This window comes from Passer montanus, unplaced genomic scaffold, assembly GCF_014805655.1.
Source record: "Passer montanus isolate IOZ18808 unplaced genomic scaffold, ASM1480565v1 scaffold10, whole genome shotgun sequence".
NCBI lineage: Eukaryota > Metazoa > Chordata > Aves > Passeriformes > Passeridae > Passer > Passer montanus.
In genome coordinates, this window is record NW_024356505.1 from 36,012,436 (window position 1) to 36,037,578 (window position 25,143).

The following is a 25,143-nucleotide window of genomic DNA, read 5'->3' on the forward strand; positions in this document are numbered from 1 at the left end:
TTTCTGTAGCCTGTTTGGCTCAGTTTGGTTGCTGATGTCCTGCTGCTGTCAATTGCTGAAGTTCACTCGGCCCCCTGTTCCCCTCCAACTTTTATTTCTCCTTCAAGTTTGAATGTTGTCATTTAAGAAAAAAAGGAAGACTATGATAGAAGCATTTTTTTGAGAGGGTATAGGCAAAAATCACTGCTAAGTTTTTTACACTTGGATCTAATTAAGAAATTTCTCTTGATAAAAATGAATACCCTGGACATCCAGTAAATGTCTTTTTCCTTCCTTATTCTTTACAAAGTGGCAAGTTTCAAAGAGGAAAAGAAACAAGCCTGTACATGGGAAGAAGGAAACGAACAAGGCTGTTAAATTTTTTTTTTATCATGGGGAAATATTCTTTTCTGAGTGATATTCAGGTGATACAACACAGTCCTGCAGAATTGTGGAAATGTGTGTGGTTTGGGGATGGAGGGGAAGGAAACCTGTTTTTCTCTACAGACTTTTTTTTTAAGGATGCAGAACATGTGACAGTAGTTAGACCTGTTAGCTACTAAATTGCAGATAAGCTTCTGCTTTTATAAAGCAGAAACACTGCATCCTGCACAACTTCTGATAGGATGATTGATGATGGATTCATGTTTAGGCACCAGAAACTGGCTGTTCAGAAAGTGTTCAGCTTAGAAAGTCTTAGTAGAGCAGATACCTGAACAGAGATTAGTTATCACTTCAGCTTGTTTTCTAAACCCTTTCTCTTCCTGCAGATGTCACATGTGTCTTACAGATGTCCTTGTTGTAGTGAGTTGTTGATTTTTCACATAGATCACAGAGTGGTTGAGGTTGGAAAGGCCTCTGGAAATAACCTGATCCAGGCAGGGTCACTCCACTTTTAGGTTTGAGTATGTTGAAGGATGGAGATCACAAAACCTGTGGTCAATCTGTTGCACTGCTTGAGTACAGTGGCAGTGGAAAATGTTTGGAATTTTTAGTTTATTTGGTGTTTTATTTTATGAATAAGTAAATTTTCTAGTTTTTCAATTCATGCTCATTGCCTCTCCTCAGTTTAGTGGATACCACTGTAAAGATCTGACCCTGAATTCCTTCCTCCCTCCCTCATCAGATATTTATGTACATGGATAAAATCTCCCTGAGTCCTCTCTTCTCTGCTCTCTGTTTGCCTGTTGAGGTTCATCAGAGTTGCAGGACACTGCTCCCCATTCTGTCTCTTGAGCAGGTTTGCTGGGGACGTGCCCTCTCCCATCACCCAGCTCCCTGGTGAAGGTGTTTGACCCACCATCGTTCCCCTAGCGTGTCCACAGCATTGGTGACACAACCCTGGGAGCCCAGAAGCTCAGCCACTGTTCAGTCCACCTCAGAGTCCACTTACCTTGCCCATACCTCATTAATTAAGCTGTGAGGGGGTTCATGGGAGGTGATGTTGAAAGCCTTATAAAATTGAGATGAAAATATTTGCTGCTCTTGTTTTGCCTGCTGAGCCAGTCATCCCATTGTGGAAGGCTGCTGTTACCATGATGTCTTCTTCTGATTTGGAGGTGATGATGGCATTTGTGTACTCCACATGTTGAAATCCATGGTTTGCTGGGAGAAATATGGGAGAAAGGGAGTATACAAAACGGGATTTTGTGAGATTCATTGAGAGTGGTAAAATACCTTTGTCCTGAGAACTTCTGCAGTGGTTCTCTAAAGAACCTTCAGTGAGATTGTGGAAGTGGTACACCTGAGCTTGCAGTCTGTCTCCCAGGGTTTCAGACATTTGCTGTTGAAAGCTAAGTTGTATCCAGGTTTTGTTTGAAGATCATGATGCAGGGAAATGAATATTTTCAGCAGTGACCTGAAAATAACTATATCCATAACCCCTGGCACTTGTACATACATTACATTGTTATATGTGAAGGAGGAAAATGTAATATATTTAACTGTGAAACTTATAATGTAAACTTTTTGTTTGTTGCAGGTTTATGGAATCTTGCCTCTCTTTTTTCAAATCTGTGTTTATTTGTGTTGATGCCCTTTGCATTTTTCTTCCTGGAATCAGAAGGATTTGCTGGCTTAAAAAAGGTAGGAAAACACTATTAAATACAGAGTAATTGCAGTGTACACTTAATTTTCAGCCCTTGTTTCTAATGAAACTGAAATTACAGATTGGGGAGGGTTTGGTGCTGGCATGTCTGCTTATGTTGAAGGTTGTATACAGCTGCACACTCTGGCATGGGCCAGGTATACAGGGGGAAAAAGGACTCCTTAAAAGCCATGTGTACTGAAATAAAGAAAATTACGTTAAAAAAAAGAAATTATTCAATCAGGTTTTGTTTTTTGGAAGATGTTTCTGTGGGGATGTTAAAAGGAGAGAAGGTTCAAGAAATGCACTAGGAATAAAATAATAAGGAAAAGGAGGAGAGGTTTTTTGCTAATGAGAAGGGTGGTTAAATAACAGATGACCATGAGAATACAAGATTGATTTGTTAATTTTAAAGATTACAGACATCCCAAAAAAGGTTCAAATATGGTGGATATTAACAATAATATATTAAAAAACATGTCGTAAAATATTCAACTTAGTTCAGTATATTGAGGGTAAGAGGGCTGAAGCAGGCTGAGGGCTGAGTAAAGCAGGGAACTTGGCAAAGCAATTTTTGAACAATAAGATAATGATTGTAATAATACATGAACTAAAGAAATACAGTGAAAAATTACTGTAGTGGGAGGCACGTCAAAATTAATTTCAAATCATAAATATCAAATAGATTAAACTGGAATGAGTGTCTGGGGACCAATTGTAGCAGTTTTCCATTAATCTTTATCATCCACATGATTACACTTTTGTTTTTAATGATACTACCCTTGAGGGAATTCTGCTCCCTTTGGATGACAATTGTCAGAAAGCAAAGGGTCTTGGAAAGTGATCTTGAAATCTGGAGAATTAAAATGAATTAAAGATGGATGCAAAAGACTATGAGTCACTGAAGCATGGTGTGGCATGTCAGGCCATTAAGGAGTAATTGTGTTTGGAAGGGAAACATCATTCCTGGTTGCATTGGCAGGAACTGGCATGAAGGCAGTGAAGTTACCATTTTGGTTCTTGGTGGGATTAGGGAAAGCTCAACTGAGGTGTTCCATTCAATTTGGGATTTTTGGGCTCGCTTGAAAACAGAGGACAGCAAAACAAACGAAAAACAACTTAGGATCTACTGTGTGAAGGAAAATTTTAATTCAGAGAGAATAATGTGGAGAAACAGAGACTTATTTCCACAACAAAAGGTACTGGTGGATTACAGCCATGCAGCTGTGTTAGAAAACACCTGCAGGGCCTGGTGGTGTGTGAATGTTGTCTGGTGTCACCTGGGCTGAGGTGATGCTGCTGCAGCATTGCTGTGCATTGACCAAGCTGCAGAAGTAGCCAGGTCACTTCAGCCAGCTAATGAGTTTGAGTGACCAAACTAATGCATTCAACTTCCAAGGAGTTTGGTGATGGGCTGCTGTGTTTAACTCCTCCATCTTGGCTGGAAAACACTTTCTGTTCTTCATTCACTTCAGGTATCTACAGGGCTGAGAGGTTTTGGCAACTCTGCCTTTCCAGTTTTCATGTGGAGGCCACTCCATTTTCCTTTTGACACTTAAGTATCTAGCCACAGCTAATATTTATCGTTTCTTCTTAAAAATGTGTTAACTGATTTCAGTGGGGTTTGTGTTTCCTGCAACCAAACAAAACCAAGGATTCTCTCCATTAGCATACTGGGTAAGGTCCTTCTGGGGGTAGACTCCAGTAGACTCTGGTAGGCTCCAACAGATGCTTTGTGTATCCCAGCTACGTGAAACTTGCACTTCACAGGAAACTTTTAATAGTTAATGTGGTACTTTCTTATGGTAGTGGCTATCAATGAACCCCATTCAGGATCAGTCAGATCACTATTGCACATTCATGCTTGAAAGCATTTGTGAGATAAGATGGGTAAGATAGAATCATAATCTTCTGTAGATGCTAGGGAAAATATGATTTTTTGGTGCTTTGAAGTTTGCTTCTTCATGGGGACACATGAGGTCAGATTTTAGTATCAAAATCCACTTATTAGAGGGGAGGAAATTCCATTTTTTTTTTTTTTTTCTTTGAGTTCTGGATGTTTTTGCTCCATCCCAGAAGCCAAGTGTGGTTCCTGGTACAAGTACTCCAGGATTTTTTGCAATGTCTGTTCTATCTCACTTCTCTGTTTAAATTTATCCAAAATGGATGGAATTGTTTTGCCAATTTGAAGTGAGCCTTGAAGCTGCTGGTCAGGATTGAGGCATTGTTGGATGTTGTAATATGAACATACCTTGTCTTTGCTTTTCTTGGAGAGTAGGTGGCAGATGGCACTTCTGGACTAAGGTGGTAGTTAAATGTGCTGTTCTTTTCAGATGCTGATGTAAATAAAGGGTTCTACTTGTAGTAGTTGCTAGATATGTTTTAAAGATTTTATCACATACTTGGGTGATTAGAATCTGGGAAAATTCATGATCAGTCAAACTCATGATTACATGTACAGTTTTCAGTTGTAGCATCTGTGAAGGAAGGGTGTTTCCCATCAAGTTTTACTTTCAGTAGATTTTTGTCATGTTTGTTACCTCTTTTCCAAGAAGATTTTGGGACCATGATTGCTTTATAGAATGTTGGTATTTGAACAAATTATTTGTGTGTTAATTAAAAAAAAAAGTCATATTTTGTCATTCATTGCATCAAAGTAATGGACCAGAGAGATAAAACGTTGTTCAAATACTATTACTGTGCACTGGAAAAATCAGATTTTGGTGATCTCAGTTTAAAAGAACATTTCATACATTTGGCAAATCTCACAGCATTTAAGAGAAGAATGATCTACTGTAAATGTGAAGACATTCAGTAAAGAGGTTTGGCATGGATCTTTAATCTTTCAGTTGGGAGTTGGGAAAGCAGCTGGTTCTAGATACCCAGCTCAGATAAAAATTTGGATAAAAAGACTGTTCCAGTGGAAGCTTTTATGCAGGTCCTTTTGTCATTGAATTGCCTTCATCATAACGATTAAATAGGTCACTTGGGATATAGGTGTGTGCACTGAAGATGTCTATTTGAAGGTCTTAATATATCAATTACTTGTTGGACTTCCATAAAAGTTTTGAAAGTGCATAATTAAAAGAGGTTCATTCCTGAAATTGAAATGATTTTTTCATTTTTTAATGGATGCCTTTGTTCAGATTAAATAGCAACAGTAATTTTAGTCATTATCACGTGTGGGTCTGATTCCTGAAGATTTTAGCCATCTGTTTATCACAGACTGTGCTATAAAAGTTGATTGTGTGTATTGACTGTAATGTGATTTTTTTTTTGCGAGTTCTGATATTTCAGATAGCTCATAAATTACTGTTGTGAGCTTTGTATAACTTTTCATTCCATGTTCCTGAGTGGTAGCATTGCTCCCTTAACTGTTCTGAGTCAGAATGGGTTTGATTAACCATCTTCCAGTTTCCCATGGCCATTTTCCCTGGCTGCTGGTTTACTTTCTTAGATGGCACATGGCCTCTTTGAGAGGCTCTCTTGGCTTCCCCAGGGCAGCAGTTTAAAACAACCAAGGGCTTGCATATTGTGCAGAAGAGAGAAACAGGGAAACGAGTCACTGGCCATGGATGGATGCAGTGCTGCACTGGAGTTCAGACTGATTATCTGCTAGGTTTTCATTAAATCCACTGTGTGAATTCAGAAAGGGCATTTTGGGCCTGGGGGGGCTGACCAGGCCCTTCTAAAGAGCTTAAATGCTGTGCTTTGCTCTTGTTCATTTCCACTGAATGGCAATTGAACAATTTTGATGTCAAGACAATAATAATATTATGATACATGATAATATATTAGTAATAATCCAGCCAATACTGGAGCTGTATAATATACATGTGTATATAGATAATCTTTATATATATGTGTGTGTATATATGTATATATATGTGTGTATATGTGCACACACGTTTTTGTGTGCACGTGTGGATTGGATTTTTTAAGGCTTTGAATTGTGATACATTCCAGCTTAGCCAGTGCTGGTAATCTTTATATATATACGTGTGTATATATGTGTATATATATGTGTGTGTATGGCTCTGTCTGCCATGTGTGTATATGTGCACACACGTTTTTGTGTGCACGTGTGGATTGGATTTTTTAAGGCTTTGAATTGTGATACATTCCAGCTTAGCCAGTGCTGTTAACTGAGCTGTTGATACACCTGATATCACTTTAATCTCTTGCATCAGTATTAAAAACTGTTTTGCATCTTTCTCTGTTCTTGTCTTCTTTTGTAGAGACTGTGCATAAAATTATGTTTCTTGTTTAGATAATCTTCTAGTTCTTTGTCTGATGTGTTCCAATTGTAGTTATGAAACAAAGTTGTCAACAGTGTTTCTTAATGTCAGAATTAACCTCATTCTTTATCATTCCCTCCAAAAAAAGAAAAATTGTGCTATTTGCACTTGAGTAGGTCACAGTGCTGATGTTTCCATGTGTGGTAACAGACTGCACAGAAAATTACATGTGTGCTGCTGTGTGAAGCAGGCAAACATTTTTGAGGAGATAATTGCCATACCTTTTCTTGACCTTTAAAATATGACCTTTCTCTTGATGTAACTTCAATGGAAATTTGTATTTATTTGAAGTTAACAAAGAGAAGGATGTTTTGGAGTAATTTCCTTTTAAGAAAATACAAATAGTGCAATTTACTACTGCAAGAAACTGGAAAAACTAGGTATTGCATAATCACAAGTGCAGTTTTAAAAAGGCTTTATGAAGTATATTACCTTAATACTGATCTTTGAACTTGTAGTCATAGCATAAAGTTTAACATGAGCGACAGCAACATCCTGACCAATTATCCAAATTATCCAGACATCCCAAAATGTTCAGAACACAACACACAGAGTCTGTGGATTAAGAGGTTAACTCCTGGAACATCAAAAGAAGTGCATGATAATAAAAACAAATAGTACAAAAATTTGAGGTAACTTCCTTGCTTAATTAATTAGGTAGACCAGGTGGAAGCGAAGAGGCCAGAGCTGGTGCTCAGAATGTCTATAAAGCTGAGCAACATGACAGCACAATGGAGGAGGAACAAAGATTTTTTTAATATACTTCTATCCTGTGTCACAGTTTGAAATTGTCCTGGTTTATGTCCCTTTTGGCAAACTTACATAAAAGTGACCCTGTACTGTATTTTATGACCAGATGACTTTTTTCCCAGTGGCTAATTTGTATCAGACCCCCATCTTAAAGAGACACAGAAATGAGTAGGAAGTCCAAGCCGGTTTGTCTCAATGAGCTTTCATTGCATGCTTTCATTATTTTTGCTCGTTTTTGCCACTGATCATCCATAAATTGTTGGAAATGAGTGATTAAGGAAGTGCTGCTTAGTGTTAGTGGCACATGCACATTCTTGGTATGTTTTTTGTGGGTGAGAGGAAATCGTGTACTGCACAAACAAAAAGGAAAACTCCTGCTGGGAACCTTTCAAGGAAATTTAACTTGCGTAATGTTTTGATCTTGGTGTTTATTACAGAAAATAAGAGTAATATTTCACCAGCTATTGTTATGTGTCAGCTAGTCTCTCCATCTGCTTGCCTTTCCTTGATGGCTCTTCCCAAATTCTCAGTTTATTTTTATAAAAACACACTTAAAAATGTAGCAGTTTGTTCATAAGCTGAAGGCAGGTGAGCTGGAGCAGTGGTCAGAACATTTATTGTGTTGTGCTTGCTACTGTAGAAAGATTTGGCTGTTGTGGCTGCAAAGCCCTGCCTGTGTTAGCAGCTGCAGCTTAACCCGTGCAAGTAAAACATGGGGGTGCAGGTTCCTCAGAAATAGTGAAATGCAGGGGTCTTTGCTTTTAGAGGCAGATTTCTTTTCTTCATCTCTTTTAAAAATACGTTTTGTAAATAAAATACTTATTTGGGGAGAGGGTGAAAGTTGAAGCTTTGCAAAAATACTATTATTAACAATTTTCAAACTGCTTTTTTTTGTTGTACTCTGCTGTTAGCTTGCTGAAAAACCATAGTCTGTATGTCTTCCATCTCCTCAGTATTTTATTTGATCTACTTTTTTAATATAATGGCTTTTCCTAGACATTGCAGTATGAAATAGGACTGAACTAAGCTTGGGTTTCTGATGTATTGTGTTGCAAATTCCGGGTACCTAAACATAGTAATGAACACAGTGAAAAGTGAACCTGTTGCTTTTTTATTTCTTGGTGGGTATGGAAATTTTAATTTCCGTATTTTTCCTTATAGAAAATCTGTACTGCCAGCTTTGCTGTTTGTACCAGTAGAACTCTGGTACATCTGTAGGTATAGACTACTGTAAAAGACATTTTACAGTGTGTGATGACAATGTTGGAAGTATGTTCAAGGTTAGCTTTGAAGTATTTACATTTGGAAACTTTTTCACTTTTCTCAAGCACTTTTCCATGGAAAGAAATTGTTCCTGTATTGCAAAACACTGGGAAATAAGTGGCTTGGAACTATTTTCCAATATGAAATGATCTCTAATTAAAATTAGTCTTTAAAATTTGCCTTGATTTTTCTGTAAAATGGATTTAGAGAGTTCAAGAACCTTGAATGTTGTTTGCAAACAGAATTTCACTGTGCTTTGTTTACTTCTACCCCTGACTGCAGTACCCACAGGCCACTGTGTGTATGGCTCACCAAATAGTCTTGAGGTGCCCTGATGGCAGTGGATGATTATTTGGCATTTAAGCTCATATTTATTTGTCTATAAAATCATTTAGCATGAACTGAGACTTTAGTGCTCTGATCTCTATGAAATGTTTACTAGTATGCAACTGAATTATTGTACATTATATTACAACCCATTTACTCATTCCATTAGTAATACCAGAGACAAAAGTTGTTTAATCAGTCACATCAAAGGCAGCTGTTTGGGGTTGTATTTTTGACATAAACTAACTTGTTAAGTTCAGATATGAAGTCTAGTTTTTAAACTGGAGTCCTTTAAAATGACACCACCTAAAATTTATTAGAGTTTAAAAGCAGATCCTGATGATTCTGAAGTTTTGATTTGGCAAGTAGCTTGATTATGGCTTTTCCTTCTTCTGTTTAAAATAAAAGTATATTTAGCAACAACAACATTTAGTTGTACAAACCAGTTGTATAACAATCTGTAGGATGTAAGGTGCAGAGTTAAGGACTATATTTAACTGTAGATCTTGTGTTAAGGATGGTGCCTGCTGAACCTTTGTGTGGTTGCTGCTTCCACCAAAGTCTCAGAAACAGCTTGTGCATGGCTAATTGTAGAATGTGTTTGTAATTTGTAATGTAGAGGGTAACCCCATCTAATACTAACAATGAGAAGAGCTTATAGAACTTCTGGGAAGATGAGAAGGTTTGGTATAACTTGTTAGCATGCAACATTGACAAGTGTTACACTGAACTCTGAAAACATGTTAAAATTACAGCTTTACACTACCAAGTCCTCCGCTTGCATTTCTGCAGAGGAAAAAAAATTCTTACCTTGCCAGTATATGTATTAGCAAATTAGAGTTTGAGTGTTTGGCCTGCTTTTGTGAATCTGTGACTGGAATCTGTAACTCTAGTGTAAATTAGTGTGAAAATGAAAATACCTTTGTAAAAGTCATGTCTGTTTGCAGTGATGTCTGCTGTCCTTTCACTATGGCTGTAAGAGCATGAGAATTACTACAGGTAAGTTGAAAGAGGTTGGGAATCCTGGTTGTGTTATTTTTTTGTATTTCAAAATGTTGACTTCAAAATACTTTTTTTTTTCCCCCTAAATGTCTGTATTTAGACATTTAGGATCAAAGGCTGTGCAGGACAGGTAAATAACATCCATGTATTTGTCAGCTTAAGACCATACCATATTTCACTGAGAGGGAGATAAAAAGGAATTCAAGAATCAGTGGCCAGGAGAGAGAAACTTGCTAGGCGAGGAATAATGATTTAATGTGAATTAAATAATTTTTATGGTTAAAAAACCATTAAATGGTTTTGTATATATATAAAATATTTTATCAGGTTTTTATTAGACTTCGTGCTTAAGTCAGTTGGGGGCATTATATGCAAAAATCTGCCTTTTTTCTATTAGCATAGGAAATCTGGTTTGTTGAATACAAGTAACAGTTCTGGATCTGGGGACAGCTGAGGGGGAAATAAGGGAATGCTGGTTGTTGCACACATTGGATCAAGATGTGATGAGATGTGATCTGTGCTCCGTTTCATTGAAGTAGTTAAATGTCAGTTGGTTGCTTCCATAAATTAGATGGTACTTCGTTTAAAGAGGCCTCAGTGTAAGGTACAAAAAGTAGGCTACCAGGAGATAAACTGATGGTAAAGTTTATTTGGTACAGCTTTTCTGCACTGGCTGCCTCACTGCCACTTCGTTATCTGGGCAGGGCTTCAGCCTTTCTGCAGCTGTGAATAGAGTTGAAATTATAATTACTTTTTGTGATCTATTCTGTAATGTAGATAGAAAATCAAAATGTGTCAGGTTAGTTTGTGTTCCAGCAGTGTTTTAATGTATTTGAGCTATGGAAATTCACAGTTGAGCTGATAATAGTATTTTTACCCCAATACTACTAACAGCAAGATGAACCTCGTGTTGTTAGTAATATTGGGATAAAAATACTGCACAAAGAAAATGGTGTTATTTTGAAATGTGGTTTTCTGACTGACACATTATGAGTAGGTAGAGGCATCTGTAAAACTACTCACTTTTGGAAGCTAGCACTGGAGCACTGGTTATTGCACCTCACCCCAGCCAGGAATGGGCTGCATTGCTGAACTTTTGTGCTTTCCCCACGCCTACGTTGCCCTGAACTTACACATTTGTGCTGTATGTAGCATGCTTATGCTTTGTAGAATTTCCACAGTTTCTGTTAAGAGCCTTAACACGTAGCTGGAAGCCTGCAAATGGAATAAGAGGAGAATATTTTCCTCTGCTGCTTTCTTAGTGGATTAATTGAGGGGGTTTTTAATGGTTTTTTATTTGGTTTTAGGATAGCTTACAGAGCTCTGCATGAGAAAGTGTTAAAATATGTTTAAACATGTTATATACTTGTAAAGTGGTACAGCTACCAATGCTGAGCTTCAATCTCTTATTTTATCACTGATGTAAACCGAAGCACTGGATACTAGAATATTTCTTCTTCCTAAGACGCTTTTTTTTAGGCAGAAATAAGTAGCTTTTAAATTTTGTATGTATGGAGCATTATTAATGTCCTCTATAGGCACTTCTGTTTGTGGAAGATGATAGCTGTGTATCTAAAAACCTAGAGATGTATTTTTAATTTATTTTACTTGTCAGTTTATAATAGAATTCATGTAACAATTTAATTTAAAACTGAAATGTTTCATGGAAAATTTTGCTATCCTTTGGGAAGGAAGTATTTACACATGCAAGATCCCTGAAATAGCTGTGATTCAGATCCCTTTCTTAGTCAATGGAAACAGGCAAAGAATTTGGCATACCTGAGTTAGAGCCTTTAAGAGGCAGTGTGAGCATCTTCCCATCTCAGTGTGTTTGGATTTATTTCAATAAATGGTCAGAAACATTAAGTTGATTTGCTGTTAGTTTTAGTTGGAGGATATGATTTGTTTTATAAAAGTGGCTGGTTTATACATGAGGACTGTCTTATTAACACTTGAATATTTAAATGTTTCCACATTAGGCAGTGTCTTCATTTGAGTCTCCATTGACATCAAGTAGTGACTGTTCAGAACAAAAACTGTCTCTATTTTAAGTCTATTTATGCACTTTTGTTGCTTTCTAATAAAATTTAAAAAGATTTTACAGATTTACTATAATTGTAATTTTAATTCACAGAAGAAAATTTCCAGGGAATTTTATATTAGTAGTTGAAAGGTTTAACATAATGTCTTAATCATAGAGAGGCATTTTCTGATGGGTTTTCATTTATTAAATGAAAGTTCACTAGGCAAACACCACTTTTCATTCCTTCTCTGAAAGCACTGGGTTTTTGATACTGATAACCATGTGATATTTAGACTTGTAGTCTGTATTACTTACTTAGTATTACTAAAATTACTTCACATTATGGATTGTTCTGTATTAGGAAGCACTTATTCTGAACTGACAAGGAGCTTACAGATCTGTAGTGAAAATTTGTGAGGCAGACAACAATTTTATTTACAGAGGAGGGGAGGAGGGAGAACCAAAGACTTTCACCCATCCCTGTCCATTTTTTTTGGTACCTTTTTCAAGAGTATCCCAGCTTCTTAATAGGAAATTCCAGCATTCTGATGCTTTGGCCAGTTCCTAGCAGTGTGCTTTTTTCTTGGGCTTATTCACCCTATCAGGGCATTAGTAATAGACATGACTTCAGGGGATTTACTTTTGTTTTCTTTACTTATTTCAGAACATTAAAAGTGACCTTTGTGCTTGTACATGTCATTTGCTTTTGGTAACTGTCTTCAGGGTTTCATTCTGCCAGAAACACAATCACAAATTCCAAGTCTTTCTTTATACTTAATGTTACTTATCTTAATGCTCTGCCAAGCTACAAAGAAGTTGGAAAACATCTATTTATCTTCCTATCAGGCCAGTCTAGCAGGAAAGATTCTTTCTGATCCAAAAGTAAATGATTAGAGGGAGACTCATAGTGTCAGAAATCCCACAGCTCCCATGTTGTTGTTGCAGGTGGCATTGGAAAGTCTGGGAAACTTGGTAGGTGGAGGGAGTGGATCATCTGAGAGCTAATTAGTGAGAGCTGGGCTAGTGAATGGAACAACAGAGCAAACTTGTGGGGGGAAGTGACCATTTTACTGTGATCATCCTTTCATTTCTCATTTCCCTTCTCCTCAGAAGGTGTGGGTTGGATGTCCACAGATCTGCATCCATCCCTTTTATTGCAAGCTGCAGCAGGGTAGTCAATCTGACCTGACAGCTGTAGATTGTAATTATTTTATTATAGTTAGTGTCTGCTTGCATTTTGGCTGCTATTCTGTCTAGCTTTTCCTCACTTTAAGAAATGGTATGTATTCTGTATTCTGGTGTGTATTCAGATACAAAATTTGTAAGCAATAACACATCAAATGTACTATTTCTCTGTTGAATTTTCAAGAGCAATGCCTAATGTGGAAGGGCCAGCTCTTTGCTTGAGTAATTTCAATTCACGTATTTGAAACAGTGCCTTAACTGCTTGGCATAAATGAATCCCAACTTATTGTTCTCATTGGAGTCCATCTTGCAGTGGATAATTAAACGGATCCTAGGAAAAAAGTGACAAAGAACTGTTTTTTATTCTGGTCACAAGGACTCCAGTCTGCAAGGAGTCCATCTTGGTTCTTAGGTTATTTCATGGCGTTATTTGTGTGCAGTGGTGTCAACAGGAACGTTTGATGGGTATGGAGCCCAAACTATGCTAGAACATTGTGGTTTGGGTGCTTCTCTGGGACACTGAAGAAAGGAGCACAAGTTTTCTTTGGCACAGGACTCACTGCAGTGACTGTACTGGATCCTGAATAGGTGGACTCCTCCCCAGCTGTTAAGTAGAGACATCTTTTTCTTGAGCTCTATTTGAGGGATTTTTGGTCCTTCACTTCCAGCTTGGCAGGCATAACTCTAATGCTTATTGTTACATGTCTTTAGCCGGTACCCAAAGAAATAATTTTGGGTTTTTCCAACAAAACTTCAATTTTTCTGGATTTTCAGAATTTTCTGGTTTTTGTTACTTATCCTGTGTGGCTGTTAAGTTTGATACAGTTCAGTATTTTGGCTGCCTACTCTTGCTCCATTGAACAGCATGATAACTGTGAAACCATTTGAGAAAAGATGCTAACAGAATAATCATCTGAAAGTTGCTGGGAATGTTTTATGACTGACTTTTTCATGTTTGTATTGTGTGGAAAAGAAATACGAACTTGAAAATACACTTGTGATGTAAAGTGCTCATTTTAATCTTAAAATCCCTATAAACTGTGAAGATTCTGTGAGGGAAGAGGTGTGGGGGAAGACACAGTGCTAGTTATAGTCTGAAGTATTTGATTCTTTTATGGGCAAGGAAATGTTGGTTTTCTTTTTCCCCTACTTATTTGAATCTGATGCTTGAATCTATTCCTTCTTGATTAAAATTTCTTAGCTTGCTTCATGAAGGTTCTGAGTCATTAGCAGCTACATTTTTAAAATGAACTGAGTTTTCCTAAAACTACAGCATCTTTTTTTGACTTAGGAATTTGTGTAGTCTCAAGGTAATAACCCCTTGACTAAATATCAGTGTGCTAAATGTAGTATGTGTTTAATGTTGCCTGATGCAAAATTGTTCTCCTTTACTTATTAAAAACTTGTTTGTGGACTGTCTTGAGTAGGTCACAGCAAGGATTGCTCCAGTTCTGGTGTCAAACCATGGAAAGGGGTGAAATGCTTGACACATCTCTTCACTAATGCTAACAAATTGAGAAAGAGGGGGTGTCACATGCTAAAAAACATAATTGGGGTTAATATATAACATCCCCAACCTCATACCCAGTGTAATTCTCCCTTTTTTAGTGCCTCCCCTTCTCCTGCAGATGTTATCATGTGTGTTTGTTGCCATCAGCCCCTCACTGAGCAAATCTTGAGGTTACTAAGACTCCTTTCTGTCACGTGAGAACAATGGGCGTCGTGTGTACTTTAAATGTGCCATGATTGCAGAAATGTTTCCCAGGCTTTCCCCATGGGTCAGGGCATGGTGTAAAAAGTGGTGTTTACCTACCTTGCAAGAGGTCAAGATGTCCAAGCAGAGCTGTGTTCACATATTCAGCACCATAGAAACTTAGCACTCTCTGGTTTTGTGTAACGTGTAATTTTTATTTCATTGATGATAGGGTGTTTTATTGTTCTTTTTCCTGCACAATTTGCAACCAGATTAAAATATCGAGTTAATAAAAGCCATTCCATGTCCTGCATTGGCAATGTAGCTCCAAAAATGTCCATTTTATAGGAGCTAATATGTTCATCAAAATCTGTATAGTCAGGTAATGGTCCAACAAAGAATTGCTTTTTCTTAAAGTGAGGATGGGGCTGTAGTTCTTTCACTTTACCAGGAATTTTGCCTCTTGCCAAAAGAGATGACAACATACTGAAAGGGTTTCTGATCATTCATCAGCATTAAAACAAAAGAACTCCTGGTAAGTATCTTGATGTACATGTTAAAATCCACATAGCATTAGACAGCATTAAAAACTATGCTTAAATTTCTGAAGAATAATAATTGGGTTTCTCCTCACAACTGGCAGAGCAAAAAATCGGCAACAAACGGCTCGATTGCTTTCATTTATTTAATAATTCTTTCCCAAAAAATAACAGCTTGTGGTTGTCTGGCCCAGGTTGTGGCACATTACTTTCCACAGTGTCTCTCCTGGAATATGGTGCATGTCTTAACGTTAGCATTGTTAGAATAGCATTTCCTTTTAAACTTTCCAGAGTTTTCATGCAGCTCTAAATGGAGAGAGGAGCAGGCAGGAGGTTTCTTGCACTGTCCTTGTGAGTCAGGAGAGATCCCTGTGCAACTGCTGCTTGTGTGAGAGGCCTGAAACCTGCTGGACAGCCAGCGTGCAAGGCAAGGTCTTCACTTGTTACTGGTGCCAGATTAATAACAAAGCATGTTGTGTTGTTATGTTTGTATAATTCAAAGTAGTTACAGAATTTTAAATGGGGAAAAAAACTCCCAACACTTTTGCCTCCATTATCAAGAAATTTTTTTTCCTTATTGAAAAGCTGTAAGGACCTATCATCACATGTTATCTTCTAAAGTAAAACAAATCTCTAGGTGTTACGTGTGAACACATAAAGCAGAAAAAGTCTTAATGTGTTTTAAGTGGCATAATAGTCATCCCTCAACACAAGTATACTGCAGAGGAGAGGTGGTTTCCTTGGTAATTATGCTGAGTTGCTTGTTTGACATCTGTTATTCCTTCAGGACTGTTGCTGCCATTTGTACTTCATTGGGTTTTTCAGATGAAGAATTACCTTTTTTGGCCATGTGCTGTTTTTTGTATATCTTTTGGCTATTTGTCATCTGGGATGACTTATCTGTGTTAATCATAATAGAAAAGAAACATGGTAAGATTTTGATGATACAGAGCAGCAATTAAAAATTTGTCAGAACACTTCTAAAATAATTAAAACCTTTCCTGCTAAAATTAGGCTTTTCTGGAAACATGAACCCTTAGGCCTGGTGCTCCAGGCAGCATAAGTAGCTCAGGATTAAGCTATAAAAACTTCTGATTGTCTTGACAATTGAATTTTAAAGAATTAGAAGTCTGAGAGTCAGATATCTCTAAGGCTGTACAAACCACAAGATCCTTAGAATGTGTTTGTAGGACAGCTTTTATTTGCAGGCAGGCCTTGAGAGCTTCAAATGCTCTTTTTTTTTTTTTCCACTCCCCCCATTAGTGCAGAGAGAAGATGACAGATATTACTGAGCTCCTGGCAAGTTGCAGTCTGCTGGGATTGATGTGTTAAATATCTTTCCTTTAATAAAATACTTCACTTGGTTAAGTGCTCATGTTAAAGAACTAGGTGGATTTTGAAAATATGCTGTGAGTGAAAGTGTAGGTGAGCTATGGACTTAGAAGCTGTGAAACTTTGAAGTTTAAAAAAAAAGAAGTTGGGGGTTTGAGGGTATAATCTGTCAGTTCTTTTCCCCAATTTTCTTGATAAACAGCTAAATTACAGTTTCTATTGGATTATAGTAATTTGCTTCCAAAAGTTTTTGTTTATAATATTTATTTTTCATCTTCCACAAGAGACTCCTTTAATGTGTCAGTCAGCCTGTAAGGTGTCAGACTTCTGCTTAGGGACAGTAGGGAACCACGCAGGCATTGACTTTCAGGAGTGGCTTTTGCTTTATGGGTAGTTAAACTCAGCTGGAAGAATCTGTGAGGTGTTGGGTGTGTTTTGTTTTCCTGTTCAGCTGTTACCAGAGGTGTTGATACGGGTTTGTAGTGCAACAACAATTGATGCTTTATTCTAGATACCTTCATGGCAAAAGATATTAAAGTGGAGAGCTAAAACCAAAATCACTGTTGAGAAAGAGAAGTACTGCCTTCCTTCAAACTGGTGGATGTTCATGTTTTCTAATCACTGATCCTGGGTCCATCCTGGGAACATGTGCCTCTCCTTACTGACATGAACTGAAGACCAAGATCAGGCTCTCTTCAACACTTCTGCCTTTCTTTTTAGCATGCATTAGTTTTATCATTTTGCTCATTGTGGTGTAGTTCATCTCTTTCTCTTTCTTGGTGTACACAGCCTTCCCTCTTCTCTGCATGTCCCTGGAGAGTAGGAATAACGCCAGTGTGTACAAAAGTGAGGGTGCTTTCTGAGCCCCTTCTCTCTCTTCATGTCACACTTTATTTTTTTTTCTTCTGATATCTTCAGTGTGTTTGAAGAACCAGCCATGCTTTATATTACTTCATCTGTTTCCATTGATGAAAATGCGTCCTGGTTACAGATTCAAATTTTCTAATCTTAGAGTGGCAAATAGTTTTTCTAATAGTAGGCTTTGTGTTATGCAAGATTTTTTTTAAAGCAATATATTTTTCCAGGTCTTCTTACTTCACAGATTTCTTTCCCACCCTTTTCCCCTCATGCACAGAAATGTAACTTGAAGTTGTAGCAGTATTTGTAGTGTACAGCAGTGAGTGTATGAAAGTCCACCACCTTAATATGCATTTCCATTGCCCACTTAATTTTATAATGTCGAGCTTAATTACAATTTGTGTATTTTGTGACTTCTTTTTTTTTTTTTTTCTCCTCCAACTTAATCAGGATCCCGGCATTATTTGGCCAATGAAAAGTAAATGTCAAATGAAAATTTGACTGCCTTACAATAGGAGTACTCCAGGGGGCAGCTTGTTTTACTGAAAATGAAGCCAGAGGTTGTCCAGAGATGTTTTGGAGTTTCCAAGATTGGAGGTGCTCAATTCCTGGGCAAGTAGCTTTAGGTCTGCTTGAGCTGGGGGTGGACGAGGTGACCTCTGAAGGTCCTTGCCAATCTCAATCATTCCATGATTCTCCAGAGGTTTTCTCCATGTGCCCAGAGGGGAAAATTCTGTACCTTTCATTCCTTTCAAATAGCAGCTATTTGGCAGGTACTCTAATGTATATAAGTATGAACTAATGTGCCTGGAACATTAATGTTTTCATAGGGCACAGTCTTATGGGTGCCTAATTGAGATTAAGTATTTACCTATGTGCTTTAAGTGTCTTAATTTCTTTCTTATCCTGGACCATTACCAAGTATTCATTAGTGTCTCTGACAGAATATTTCTATTTATCACTTCACTAAAGTTCTTTAAAGTATGATTTCACTATATTTAGATGAGTGTGAATCCTAGTCTGTGTGTGCTGTGCAATATAAAAATTCTTCTGCCCTGAGCAGAATGGAGAGAGTTGTCAGTGGTGATCTTCCTGTTCTGGAGAGGAACTGGTGTGCTACAAGAGATCAGTGCTCATGGTTAGGATGCCTGGGGTCCTCGTTCATGGTTGGATGCAGTGATTATGTAGAGAGCATAATTTTTAGGGTAAATGTCATATGAAGATTACCCTTAAGTAACCCCCTAGTTAAGCAGTGAGGGAAGATGTGATAAAAATAGAAAAAAAATTAATAAAATAAAACAAATGTTCTGCTTTTAACTATCAAGTAGTCTTTGCAATGAAATATCCCCAAGGTGGGGTGAACCTGTATGAAAAACAAGTTAGATTTGCTCGTGGAGATGTATACTGGCAAACAAAGGAAAAAAAAAAGGTAAAATTATTTAAATATCAGTCTGACATTTCCTTAATGGCGTGGATGCCTGAAGAAAGCATCCCAATCACTTACTGCTCAAAATTAGTTAAATTAGTGATACCAGTAAACAGTAAATCTGATTTATACCAGCAAAAAGTAAATAAAAAGTAAATGTGATTTTTCATTTGGTGTATATATATTAGCGAATGGAGCATCAGCTGTCGGATCGTTGTTCCCTTTTGCAGAGGTGGCGGCGGTCCCGCAGCCGGGCGCGGCAGTCCCGCAGCCGGGAGCGGCAGTCCCGCAGCCGGGCGCTGGAGGGCTCCGCAGACTGACGGCTGCCGAGCGGCTCCGAGGGAATTGCTGCATTGTACCTGCGCAGGCTTTAATGCATGCCGGGCCATTTGGCTATTTGCCATAATTGGCTTTCCATTCCCTTGATTGGAATCATAGATAAAAATTTGCTAATCCACTTTCTTTGCTGAAAGTATTAGAAAAGTAATCCATCTTTTAAAAATGCTCGAACAAAATCATGTGGTATAAAGAGTACTTTATGGAATAATGAGATTAATGAGAACTGTAAGGCATATACAATTTAAAACGTTTTTCTATGGGTTTAAGGGGAAAAATGCAATCTGGGCACTATAAAGCCATAAGTACTTCCTTTTTTTATGCACTGCCTTTTAAATGTGCATTACATGCTATGCTTTTGTCTACATGATAAAATGTAAGTATGTATTCAGGGAGAAGGATCTGCTATTTACTTGTAATTTTACAAACGTTTGAAAATACCTGATTCAAACTTCTTGGCTGTGTTTTTTTCCTCCCTCTCCCCTCTTCTGCCCATAGGGCATCAGAGCACGGATTTTGGAAACCCTTGTAATGCTCATTCTTCTTGCACTGCTTATCCTTGGAATCGTATGGGTGGCTTCAGCACTCATAGACAATGATGCTGCCAGTATGGAGTCTTTATATGGTATGGGATGCAAAAGAACCTTCTCCCAGTTTCATTGTAAATACAGAAAAGCAGCTTTCCAGTTAAATGTATTTCTAGTACATGCTATGTGAGTATTGCACAGGTTGTGAAGAACGTGTCTGAATTAAGTCAGCACCATTTTGATGTTAAATTCTGTGACATAAGTAGCCTCTTGGTAATTAGCTAAAGCTAAGCTCAATGTTTTCTTTACAGACCTCTGGGAATTCTACCTCCCATATTTATATTCCTGTATATCACTGATGGGATGCTTGTTACTGCTGTGTAAGTATTTTCTTCATTATTCCAAAAGATGAATGATAGTATGGTGGGGTTTTTTTTGTGTATTGTATTCAGTCTTTTTATGGTTAAAGGAAACTTTTTGATTATGAAAGTTGAGTGGGATTTTCTTTTTCTGATTAAATTTAGGTATGAATTTGTTAGGTTTGGGTTCTGAAATTTAAATAAATGGTACCTTAGATTTTCAATTTTTGAGAAACTTTCCAACTCACCCAGTTTTGACTAATAACTTGTTAAAGTAGGTAGTTGAAAAAATAGGGACTCCATTCTGCAAAGAAAAGCACAATTTTAAAATGGAATATCTGCAGGAGGCCGGTAGTATGGTGAGAAAATTATTTTGGAACATTTTGTCCTATATTCAGTAAATTACCATTCTTTCTTTTGTAATTGAAAATGTTGCAGTATAGGCAGGAATTGGAAGGCAGTACAGCCAGCTTTCATAACCACACAGCTGGTCTCTGGCCAGTCTGCAGGTCAGTTACACAATTGCACTTGAAGCAAATGCAGTAAAAACCCAACCTTACACCAACTGCTCCTAACCAGAATTCAGTCATCCATGTTCAGGGGAATAAGAAACATGGAAAGTTCCAAATCCCACTTATAGTCTCAGCCCCCTCCTTGAAAAATTACTAGGAAATGGCTGAGAGGGACAGAACATCTCCCTTTCTAGATTACTGTGGTTTCATCCCTTCTCCAAGCTTGACAGGTTCAAAGCTTGCATGGGGCTGTCGCTGTGGAGAAAGGGTGGGGACTGATAATTTTGCTATCCTTTAAACAGATCTATGAAAGAGACCTCAGTGAGTCTCCTTGGGTTCTCTGTATGTGCAGGTCCTCAGATCCCCTTTGGAGGAAAGTGGGAGGATTAACAGTGGGCTTCTCAACATCCTGTGCAGGCTGTTCCAAGGTGGCATTCACAGAGGTGCTGAACACTTTAATGGGAAGTTGGTTTACAAAACTTCAAATCTGCCCTGCAGTTTGCTTCAGCAGAGCTGAAAACTCAGCCTCTCTTCTGGGGCTGTTGTAAACCAGTTCACTGGAATTGTGACTAAATCCCAGGTTTGGGAAATGTGTAACTTAAGCAAATCACTGAGGTGAAGGTGTCCAAGCTGTTAGATCTGTGTAGCTAAAAGGGCAGTAGGGGCAGCTTCACCTGGTTTAATTGCTGAAGCAGTGTTTGGATCCTCCAAGCTGTGTAGCTGAAAGGGCAGTAGGGGCAGCTGCTGGGTAGAGCTTTAGATCTTCAGCTGGTTTAATTGCTGAAGCAGTGTTTGGATAAAGCCTATTGCAGTGATGGGAGCATCACTTTGTTTGTCTTTTCTCCTTTTCCTGCAGGGTTCTTCTGGACTAAAGGCAGACTAGCTTAAGTTAGATTTTTGAATACTCTTGTAGTTTTCCTGTAATATGCAGTAGCTATAGTGAAACACTAGTTAATAAAAAGAAATGCAATCCTCATAATAAAATCTTGTCTTATTTTTTTTTGGCAACAGTGTTTTATTATAATGGAAACTATAGATGTACATGCTCATCCATATTGTTATAAATTCTTTCATCTCTGACATATTTCAGTATTTGAAGGCTGTTTTCTCTAAACTGTTTTTTTTCTACTGACAATTTTCTATTATCATGGTTGAACCTTTCTCCCAGGAAGCATCATTCCTGAAAACCATCACAGGCTAGGATCAGAAAGGGCCCGTTGTTATTTCACAGAAAATAATCTAAAATCTGGTAGCTGAGTCTACTCTCAGTGGAAGTTGAAGGATAACTTTGAGACGAAAGCAGCTTCAGGATCTCTTGGCCTTGCAGCTACACCTGTGCTAAAAGATGAAACGTGCCTGAGATGTTCTCCAGTGCTGTGGCCACCCAGTGTCACTCCATCCAGGATATTGCAGTTGGCAGGTGTCTGTGCAGCTTTGCCTCGTGACAATGGTCCCTGGGCTGCCTGAACTCCAGATAAGAACTGAGAATCATTTGGGATAGTGTTAACTGGCCCAGGGCAAATCATGCCAGGAATAGTTCTTACCATTTACTGGTGTAAGCAATCCAATCTTAAAGCCCAGGAATGCATTCTGGCACTGCTGAATTTACTAGTGAAGACATAGCCTCTGGTGCCACATGCTTTGAATAAATAATTAATTAGTTGAGCAAGTTTAAGGTCTCTGATCATGTGGTGTTCCTTGTTGACAAAAAAAAGTCACAGTTAAGGTCTTGGAGAGGAGAGAAGCTTGTCTTGTTCAAAATTCATGTGATTGCAGTGGGCTTGAAAGTTCATGTTGGAGCTTTAAGCTCTTGCAGTTCTTTTCAAAACCAAAAAATGGTTATATGTGGAATACACACTAAGCATCCAAATAAAAACACCTGGTCTTTGTCTTACAAATGACTGTTGTGCATGCTCTTCCTTCCCCCACAGTGTGCACGCCAGTGGGGCTCTCGCGGATGTTTACAGTCATGGGGCAGTTGCTGGTGAAGCCGACAGTAAGTGCTCCACATTTCCATGCTCCACAGTTCTGTCCTGCTGTGCTACATGTTTCTGTCCTGTCCTACCTGTGAGAAGGTGGAATGGTGGGTACTTTCTTCTAGAATACTTACATTTCTACAGAACTCTTCAGTTCATCAGCGCTTCTATAACCACTATTTATGTACTCATTTCACATTTCTACAAAAGCCTGTTTTTTTCCCCAAATTTTTTCAGACTTCCTCTGATTTTTCAGTTTATGTCAATGCTACTAATATTATTTATTACCAGTATTTCCTGCTTTGTTTTACCAGTGCTTGAAAAGCGTGGGCATATTCTGAGTTCAGTAGCAAAGAATACAAGAGCAGACAAAGTCTGGATAACAGGAAGGGTACCTGGGGTACACAGTTGGGTGAAATGTGGGTAGTTGTCATCTTTAAGAGCTTGTTACACACAGATGCTCTTTGGTTCATGCTCTGAATGCTGTGAGGGAAGGGAGTTTGTACCATATACAAGTGCTCTTGTGACTTGGGTGTCACATGTCCTGGTTTGTATTTACTAATATTTGGGTGCACTTAGATCTTGCTTTCCTTTTCATTAGTTCAGCCCTGGAAATACAAAGAAAATACCTGCTATTTTTATCTTTAGTCTCAAAGCACCTGGTAGTTGAGATACACTGACTTCATTTATTTGGTTTAAGCTTGCAATAAAAATTTATATTTGCAGGAAATATTTGCTTGTGTGAAAAGTTGCTTTTTAATGCAATTTTCCAAAATCTTTAGTTATTTTTGTTTAAATTGGGTGTGAAGGGTGATACAATTTGAATGTAGGTCAGACATACTGTTCTGTCTCTTTAGATTGAAACTGAACATAAAAACCTTAACTTGAAATAGAAACTTTAAAGTAACTTTTCTTACAGTAAAGACACAATTGTGTGACAGAATGGAATAATCTGTGAAATTCTTACTTGTGTCACTATTGTAAAGTTGTAGATTGTATATTTAAAGTACAGGTTACAGGAGCAAAGTGCATCTGATTATGTAAGTTCAGTCAGGAAAACAAGTGTCTCTGATAGTGAGTTCATGTTTCTGTTTGCAAACACAGATCCTGGAAGACCTAGATGAGCAGATGTATATCATCACTTTAGAGGAAGAAGCAATTCAGAGGAAGCTTAATGGTATGTATGTTATACCTGTAATGGTACTGCTTCATATGCAGTATTTAGAGTGGTTCTGGTCTGGAGTCTCACTGTTGTGCAGCCTCTTCTGTCAAAACAGAAAATTCCACCATCTTAGCCTGTAAGAAGTGTTAGAGCTGTACATTTCCTCACTGGGTTTTCCAAGATTGACTCTTATGCATTGCTTTGGTTTTGTTTTTGAATTGTTCATCAGCTCTCCATTGTGGGAATGTTCTGAGCCTGAGAGAGCAATTGAGTAGTTGTCCTGACCCACCACCCTTACTGCAGAATACCTTGGATTGGTAAATGGCTCTATTGCAGCCTTGTTTGAAGGACAATGAACTGACATTAGCAAGAGGTTTGACTTCCTGCAATATGAGTTTTTGGTTTTGATTTGAAGGATTTTTTTTTGTGTTTTAATTGATTGTTATTTAAAATCTTAGGTAGTAATCCATTAACAATCAGAGCACTCCTTTGCTTGACTTCCTACAATATGAGTTTGTTTTTAATTTGAAGGATTTTTTTGTGTTTTAGTTGATTATTATTTAAAATCTTAGGTAGTAATCCATTAAAAATCAGAGCACTCCTTTGTATTCTAGGAGTTATTTGTTGAATTTAATAAATAAAAACATCCTATTAATAAGTAATGAAAATTAATAATTACAAGAATGTTTTTAGACTTACTGTGTTTAGTCTTAAAATTTTGCATTTCTTGATAAGGTGTTTCTGTTATGAAGTGTTTAAAAAACATGAAGTATGAAGTAAAGTATGAAGTTTTGACTTAGAATAGAGAGGAGTGTTGCAACAGGCAGGCTCCACTTATGGAAAATTTATTGGTTCTGTAAACCTGGAAATCATGTTGTACAAATCTTCTGACTTGCTTTTAACTGCATGGATAAGCCATCCATCCATAATTTATGCAATTACTGCAGTTTCAAAAACCAAGGAATTTTCATGTAAGGTAGCACAACAATGTATGTGTCACGATGACTTATTTTAGCCTTAATTTTTAAAATTTCCTGTATTTTCTCTCCTGCTTTTCAGTCTTCTGTCATATATCTTAAGCTTTCCTTCTCTGAGGTCTTATGAAGTCTCCTTTCGAACTTGCTTGGTCAGGGGAAGTACCTTTGATAGCAGAGATCATGGTGGTCATTTTTATTCCACTGCTTAAAATTTGTGGAGGAGTAGTGACTTCTTTGTGCTGAAATCGGCCATCACTTCAGTTTAAAAGTAATATTCAGCTTTTCAGATGTTTATAGTGGCACACTGTGTGTGCATTTACACACAGGCACACAAAAAGGTGCAGGCAGTGAATGTCTTTGTAGCTGTGATGGGGTAATGATAATAATTCTGTGTGTTTGATGTTAGCTGGGAACTCTGAAATATTTGTTATTGAATATTTTATGTTGTCATGGTGATTCTGCTTGTGTACAACACAGAGCAATGACCCAGTAGTTATTCAGGAATCTGTTGGAAGTAGTGTTCAGATGGGGAA

At 37.8% G+C, this 25,143-nt stretch overlaps 1 protein-coding gene across 3 annotated transcripts in view; it reads left to right on the forward strand.

Annotated features, from left to right (window-relative positions):
* LMBR1 (limb development membrane protein 1) overlaps positions 1–25,143 on the forward strand; it is a 67,699-nt gene that overhangs the window by 21,727 nt on the left and 20,829 nt on the right. For 2 of the 3 annotated variants that reach the window (XM_039706778.1, XM_039706784.1), the window contains 5 exons: positions 1,961–2,064; positions 19,596–19,722; positions 19,936–20,004; positions 22,427–22,491; positions 23,576–23,648. In XM_039706778.1, coding sequence (XP_039562712.1) covers positions 1,961–2,064; positions 19,596–19,722; positions 19,936–20,004; positions 22,427–22,491; positions 23,576–23,648 — 438 coding nt within the window. Of the gene's footprint in view, positions 1–1,960; positions 2,065–9,650; positions 9,703–19,595; positions 19,723–19,935; positions 20,005–22,426; positions 22,492–23,575; positions 23,649–25,143 lie in introns of those variants that run through there. The other variant, XM_039706794.1, reaches the window with a different exon arrangement.